Source organism: Mus musculus, chromosome 17, assembly GCF_000001635.26.
Source record: "Mus musculus strain C57BL/6J chromosome 17, GRCm38.p6 C57BL/6J".
Lineage (NCBI taxonomy): Eukaryota > Metazoa > Chordata > Mammalia > Rodentia > Muridae > Mus > Mus musculus.
Window position 1 is genome coordinate 35,377,820 of NC_000083.6, and position 7,886 is coordinate 35,385,705.

The window sequence follows — 7,886 nt, forward strand, 5'->3', positions numbered from 1 at the left end:
GACTAAATCCCTGAAACTGTAAGCCAGCCTCTACTAAATGTTTCTCTTAGGAAGGAATGCCTTGGTCATGGTGTTTCATCACCACAACAAAACCAAAACTAAGACACCCAGCACTTAGGATGCAAAGGCAAGGGCAACATGATCTACATAATGAATTCCCGAATAGCCAGGGCTGTGCAGATAGACCTTGTCAAAAAAAAAAAAAACAAAAAACAAAAAAAAAAAAAAAAAAAAAAAAAAACAACACATAGTAAAATAAGAAGAAATGTAATGGAGACAGATCCTCTCTGTGAAGCACTGCCTAACCCCAACAGCATCTCTAGGTTGGTCAGGAAGAAACCTAAGAGCATCAAATCCCCACGGAAAATGCTCACAGCATCCAATAACAGTGGTTCAGGGAGACAGGGTCTGCTGAATCCCGGTGAATCTGGGGGGCTGCTGTGGAGATCTGCATGGGGAGGTGACTGGAGTTCACACCGGTGGTCACACACATTTGTTGCTCTGTGTGATGAGTGACTCTCTTCAGGAGTCCCCACCCAACTCTGCTCTTCTTTCCACTTCACTTCTGTGGCTATGGTTTGAAAAGATCCACAGAATCATGAAATGGGTAAAATTAATCTTCCCCCACACTACTGATCAGGGATGAAACCTCACATCACCAGTGTGTGCTCTCTGGCATGAGAATCATCTTTCTTCCAGTGTCCACACTGCACAGGCCTGAGAAACTCTGGGGCCAACTCGGTTATCAGAACCAGTGTCCCACACAGCTGTGACATTCATGTCCCTCACCTCATCAGTTCAAAAGTGTGAGTGAAGGTCAGGGAGGGAGGGAGAGGGTCAGAAATTACATAGCTTCTACCGTACTATCATCATTATTCTGTGTTATAGTTGGTGACAGTTCCTCTCCTACTGTTATTGAGTCACTAAAGCAACTGCACCATGGAAGTACAGTCACAGAGAAGTGAAGTGGAGACAGGGATCAGTGCCCTGCTGTCTGTGGTCTGCACAGGGGTCTCTCTTCAGTGGACAAGGGGGTCTCCTGTGCTGAGACAATGTCCCAGGTCCACAGAGACAAACTCAGAAGGAAGATCTTTGTTTTTAAAAAAACAAAAAAGAAACAAACAAAAAACCTGCAGCCACAGACTTCATCTAGGAAGTGACACAAGGAATCTGTGTCCCAGCACAGGGCTGAGAAGACAGATCCTGAGGGAAAAGACGAAGTATCCTCTTTATAGAAGAGAGTCCTGCACTCAGGCTTGGCAGTGTGAGCCGCCCACTGCAGGTGAACAGAGCCTGGTCTCTGTGGTGTTCTAATGGGGCTTGCAGGCCAGCGCCTCTGCTTTAAGGAGAAGCCTCTCTCCACTGCATCCCCAAGCGCTTGTGTTGCCATTGTATTCCTGGAAGTGGCTTTTCTTCTGGAAGGCTCCAGGGTCTGACTTCTGAAGAGAAGAAGGAAGAGGAAGGGTGGAGGGAAGATACAGAGAGTCTGGCCTGCAGGTCTCTTCTCTCCTGGTGTCCTGACAGCTTCTGGGTCAGAACTCGGAGACACCAAGACAAACAGCTCTCTGTCCACAGCACAGGGTTCAGGCAAAGTCTTAGTCTCCAGGCAGTGAGATCAGGGGTGGGGATTTCCCATCTCCCCAGTTTCACTTCTGCTCCTAACTTGGGTCAGGTCCTTCTGCCCGGACACTGATGACTTACTGGCAGTTCTCACCCCCATTGGGTGACGTGATCACCGGGAACCAATCATCGTCGCCGCGGGAGCAGGTTATAAAGTCCACACAGCCCGCCAGAGTCAGATGCCCAGAATCCCAGAGGGGAGCAATGGCGTCAACAATGCTGCTTCTGCTGGTGGCAGTCGCCCAGACCCTGATCGAGATCCGCGCGGGTGAGTACCGGGTCCGGAGGGAAATGGCCTCTGAGGAAAGGGGAGGGGGCGGCACGGGGGAAGCCGCGTCCCGGCGTCGCCCACCTGACCCTCCGCCCCTTCTCCACCCTAGCCCCGCGCCCTGCTCCCCTCCCGGCCCGCTCACCCGCCGGGGGTCCCGGAAGGAGTTCGGGGTCTCACCGCGCCCTGCCTCCAGGCCCACACTTGCTGAGTTATTTCTACACCTCCGTGTCCCGGCCGGGCCTTGGGGAGCCCCGGTTCATCTCTGTCGGTTACGTGGACAACACGGAGTTCGTGCGCTTCGACAGCGACGCGGAGAATCCGAGATATGAGCCGCGGGCACCGTGGATGGAGCAGGAGGGGCCGGAGTATTGGGAGCGGGAAACACAGAAAGCCAAGGGCAATGAGCAGATTTTCCGAGTGAACCTGAGGACCCTGCTCAGCTACTACAACCAGAGCGCGGGCGGTGAGTGACCCCGGATCGGAGGTCACGACCCCTCCACGTCCCAAAACAGGGGCCCGAGACGTCCCGGGCCCCAAGTTCGAGGTTCTGAGCAGAACGGACGCGGGACTGGTTTCCCTTTCAGTTTGGAGGAGTCCGCGGGTGGGCGGGGCCGGGGCGTGTGGGCGGGGCTGACCGCGGGGTCCCGCAGGCTCTCACACTATTCAGGTGATCTCTGGCTGTGAAGTGGGGTCCGACGGGCGCCTCCTCCGCGGGTACCAGCAGTTCGCCTACGACGGCCGCGATTACATCGCCCTGAACGAAGACCTGAAAACGTGGACGGCGGCGGACATGGCGGCACAGATCACCCGACGCAAGTGGGAGCAGGCTGGTGCTACAGAGAAAAGCAAGGCCTACCTGGAGGGCGCGTGCGTGCAGTCCCTCCGCAGATACCTGGAGCTCGGGAAGGAGACGCTGCTGCGCACAGGTGCAGGGGCCGCGGGCAGCTCCTCCCTCTGCCCTCGGGCTGGGGCTCAGTCCTGGGGAAGAAGAAACCCTCAGCTGGGGTGATGCCCCTGTCTCAGAGGGGAGAGAGTGACCCTGGGTCTCCTGATCCCTCATCACAGTGACTGCACTGACTCTCCCAGGGCTCAGCCTTCTCCCTGGACAGTGCCCAGGCTGTCTCAGGAGGGAAGGAGAGAATTTCCCTGAGGTAACAACAGCTGCTCCCTTCAGTTCCCCTGTAGCCTCTGTCAGCCATGGCCTCTCCCAGGCCGGGTTCTCAGCCCACTGTCTGTAGACACTGACTCCTGTCCTGCTGAGTGTGTCAGCCCTTACACCTCAGGACCAGAAGTCGCCTTTAACTGATGGGAGACATGGACTACCCTACACTAGGCTGATTGCCTCAGTTTCCTGAATTTTCAAAAGAATACATTCTCCCAGATCCCTCCCTGTCTGTGGGGTTTCCACCCCTTCGACAACCTAATTCTCTCTATTCCTATAGTGGTGGTCACATCAGCCCTTATGGGGTACCCTGGAGGAATATCAATAGTGGAATTTCTTCTTCTTCTTCTTCTTCTTCTTCTTCTTCTTCTTCTTCTTCTTCTTCTTCTTCTTCTTCTTCTTCTTCTTCTTCTTCTTCTTCTTCCTTCTCTCTCTCTCTCTCTCTCTCTCTCTCTCTCTCTCTCTCTCTCTCTCTCTCTCTCTCTCTCTCTCTCTTCGATTTTTTGAGATAGGGTTTCTCTGTATAGCCCTGGCTGTCCTGGAACTCACTTTGTAGACCAGGATGGCCTCGACCTCAGAAATCCGCCTGCCTCTGCCTCCCCAGTGCTGGGATTAAAGGCGTGTGCCACCTTGCCCAGCCTTTCTTATTTCTTTACTTTTTTTTTTTTTTTTGGAGGGGGTAATTTTGTTTCTAGTCATCTTTTGTCTTTTGTCTGCACTGGAGTGATCCTGTTTCTCCCTGCCCTTATATTATCATGTGTATCAGTCTCCACAGGTGCCAGGGAAGTTAAGACAAGTTAAATCAGGGTTCTCTTTAAAGGAGAGATTCCTGTGAACTTAGACTGTTTCCTGTCAGAACTAAACATCCAGAAGCCTCCTGCTCTTCCTCTGTCCCACAAGTTACAGTGCTCCCCCCCCCCCCCCAGTGAATCTGGACTTGGACTCTGAGAGACAGGGTCTTCTGCAATCCAGGGCTGGAGTGAGAGGGAAGACCACACACCCTGTGAGCCCACTGTGTTGCAGTGAGTGCTGCACTGGGGTCCACAGCATACTCCAGGGATCCTGTGTGACACACCTGTACCTTGTCCCCCAGAGTCAGGGGCTGGAAGTCATTTTCTCTGGCTGAGTGTCAGAGGTTGACACCATTTCTGCTACACACTCTGTGATGGCTGCTCACTTGGACTGGCGGTTATGCTAGTTAGCAAGATGAACACAGTGGTTTAGTCTCAGTTGTCACACCCTTCCAGTGGCATATGGCTCTAATTTCTACTTTTGATACGAACTCAAACACTTATTAAATTAGTTAGTTTCCATTCCATCTTCCATTCTAGTCCATTCATGCTAAAGAACATCACATAAGGACTGCCAGGATGACCCACTGGCTCATGTGGATTCCCTCTTAGCTTCTGAGTCCCCCAGAAAAATGTGCAGCTGAGGAAACCAGCTCTGCCTGCAGGTCACCAGTGCCATGACAGTTGAAGTGTCAAACAGACACATTGTTCAGTGTCATCAGTGATTTAACTGTGCCTTGTGTAGATTTCAGAGGGTCTTGTTAATTGTGGTACTTTTTTTTGTTTTTTGTTTTTTTTTTTTTTTGTTTTGTTTTCAAGACAGGATTTTTCTGTATAGCCCTGGCTGTCCTGGAACTCACATTGTGGACCAGGCTGACCACGAACTCAGAAATCTGCCTGCCTCTGCCTCCCGAGTGCTGGGATTAAAGGCGTGTGCCACCACCAACCAGCTAATCGTGAGATTTCTTTCTTTTTTCTTTTCTTTTCTTCTTTTTTTTTTTTTTTTTGTTGTTGTTGTTTTGTTTTTTGAGACAGGGTTCTCTGTGTATCCCTGGCTGTCCTTGAACTCACTTTGTAGACCAGGCTGGCCTTGAACTTAGAAATTTGCCTGCCTCTGCCTCCGGAGTGCTGGGATTAAAGGCATGTGCCACTACCAACCAGCTAATTGTGGGATTTCTTAAATCTTCCACACAGATCCTCCAAAGGCACATGTGACATGTCACCACAGATCTGACGGTGATGTCACCCTGAGGTGCTGGGCCCTGGGCTTCTACCCTGCTAACATCATCCTGACCTGGCAGTTGAATGGGGAGGAGCTGACCCAGGACATGGAGCTTGTGGAGACCAGGCCTTCAGGGGATGGAACCTTCCAGAAGTGGGCATCTGTGGTGGTGCCTCTTGGGAAGGAGCAGAATTACACATGCCATGTGCACCATGAGGGGCTGCCTGAGCCCCTCACCCTGAGATGGGGTAAGGAGGGTGTGGGTGCAGAGCTGGGGTCAGGGAAAGCTGGAGCCTTTTGCAGACCCTGAGCTGCTCAGGGCTGAGAGCTGGGGTCATGACCCTCACCTTCATTTCCTGTACCTGTCCTTCCCAGAGCCTCCTCCATCCACTGTCTCCAACATGGCGAACGTAGCTGTTCTGGTTGTCCTTGGAGCTTGGCCATCATTGCAGCTGTGGTGGCTTTTGTGATGAAGAGAAGGAGACACACAGGTAGGAAAGGGCAGAGTCTGAGTTTTCTCTCAGCCTCCTTTAGAGTGTGCTCTGCTCATCAATGGGGAACACAGGCACACCCCACATTGCTACTGTCTGTAACTGTGTCTGCTCTCAGTTCTGGGAACTTCCTAGTGTCAAGCTCTTCCTTGAACTCTCACAGCTTTCCTTCTCACAGGTGGACAAGGAGGGGACTATGCTCTGGCTCCAGGTTAGTGTGGGGGACAGAGTTGTCCTGAGGTCATTGGAGTGAAGCTGGAGTTGTTGGGTGCTCTGGGAACCCATAATAGCTTCTCTGTTGTAATCCTCTGGTGGCCTGTGTCAGATCTTGCTATAGATATATCTTTGTATATATTTTTCCCTAGGCAGGGACAGCTCCCAGAGCTCTGATATGTTTCTCTCAAGATTGTAAAGGTGACATTCTATGGCCTGATTGCAGAGGGGCACTGTGGACATGGTTGTGTTTCAGGGACTCCCACAATCCCCTGTGAGTGGTGGGTTGTTGGGATATTGTCTTCATTGTGGTGGTTCCTGACCCTCATTCTCTATCATGAAGACAGCTGCCTGGAGTGGACTTAGTGACAGCCAGTGTGACCTTGGGTCTTCATTTTTCTTTAGAGAACAGCGCCTGATGTTCCCTGTGAGCCTATGGGCTCAATGTGAAGAATTGTGGAGCCCAGCCTTCGCCTACACACCAGGACCCTGTCTCTGCATTGCCCTGTGTTCCCTTCCACCGCCAACCTTCCGGGTCTGCAGTGGAAACTAAGGGTTCTTTGGAAAGTCGGTTGGATGGTGTTGTGCTGGGGCAAACACATGAAGGAGTGTTTCCTTAAAGTGGATACAGGTGTGAAAGGCTAAGGCCGACTCCTGAAGGAACATTTCACTGAAGCAGACACAGGAGAGAGGATGTTCTGTAAAACAAGCATGTGAAAGGATGCGATGCGTGATGAAGGATTCTTTGCTAAAGACACAATTATGGATCTGCAACCCTATAGGTGGAACAACATTATGAACTAACCAGTACCCCGGAGCTCTTGACTCTAGCTGCATATGTATCAAAAGATGGCCTAGTCGGCCATCACTGGAAAGAGAGGCCCATTGGACAAGCAAACTTTATATGCCCCAGTACAGGGGAACGCCAGGGCCAAAAAGGGGGAGTGGGTGGGTAGGGGAGTGGGGGTGGGTGGGTATGGGGGACTTTTGATATAGCATTGGAAATGTAAATGAGCTAAATACCTAATAAAAAATGGAAAAAAAAAAAGAAAACTGACATATTAAAAAAAAAAAAAGACACACTTATATTGGTCTGCCTTACATTGTATAGTTGAGCTGCATTGGTCGGGGCGCCATAGAGAGAAACGCACCAAAAAATTCTGATAGTATACTGCAGTTTGTTGATGCTTCCAAGGACATGAGCTTATTGGATGCCTGTGCTGAGGCAAGACGCTTGGAGGACACATGATGACTGGAGAATATAAATAGGACTCCATGGAGTGACTGAGACAGAGTTTGCCTTGCTGGTACAGTGTGTGTCTTGTGTCTTCACTGGTCTTCACTTCCATAAGAGAGGTACAGCAAAGAACTCCTGGTATTCCTGCTGGTCCTTCCTGCTGGCCCTAGCTGAGGCCTGGCTGTCTCTGCTAGGTCCTATCACTTCTGTTGCTAACCTGACTCTACTGAACTGAACAACTGATATATCCCTGAGGTGTTTTCAAGTGAATGGAGCTGCCACTGCTGACCTGTGAATTGAACTGCCAATGTCCAGACAACTCACATGAGAGTTGCTCCCAAGAACCTTTCTAAACAGGAACACTTCCCTCTCCCCTGATATCCTTTCTTTTCCCCTACGTCTGCTGGGTGGTAGGTTACAAGGAAAGCTAAAGTGTTTAAGAACCATCATTAAAAATAAAATTTGAAAAAAATTAAATTTACACTGGAATGATAAGGGGCCGGTGGAGAATCTAATTTTAGACTAAAGAGTGTAATCTCAAATATCTTACTTTGGCTTAGATTTTTGTATATTGACAGAACTGTAATCTTATATATTGCTACAACATACTGTATACATGCTTTGACTCTTGTTTAAGACACTGTACCTATGCCACTCATTTTAAAATGTAATGTAAAGTTCTAATCCATGAAAGACACTATTGAAAACAGTTCAAGAGAATTAAGAAATGCAAGTGGGTAGTTGGTCAATCAAACTTATGGACATGTTAGGCACTAGTTGTGTTAATTACAAAAGTAAACTTTCTTTAGCCTCTTGCAGATCTTTCCAAAGTTCACCAGATAATAGATAGCTAGAAACAAGCAACACTTACCTATGCTG

At 50.0% G+C, this 7,886-nt stretch overlaps 1 protein-coding gene across 1 annotated transcript; it reads left to right on the forward strand.

Annotated features, from left to right (window-relative positions):
• The first annotated feature begins 1,797 nt into the window (after positions 1-1,797).
• Positions 1,798-6,855, forward strand: H2-Q4 (histocompatibility 2, Q region locus 4). The gene is made up of 6 exons (NM_001143689.1): positions 1,798-1,888; positions 2,001-2,354; positions 2,542-2,817; positions 5,039-5,314; positions 5,442-5,557; positions 6,176-6,855. Exons 1-5 carry the CDS (start codon positions 1,825-1,827, stop codon positions 5,534-5,536), a joined length of 1,065 nt encoding a protein of 354 aa, NP_001137161.1. The 5' UTR covers positions 1,798-1,824; the 3' UTR covers positions 5,537-5,557; positions 6,176-6,855.
• The last annotated feature ends 1,031 nt before the right edge of the window (positions 6,856-7,886 follow it).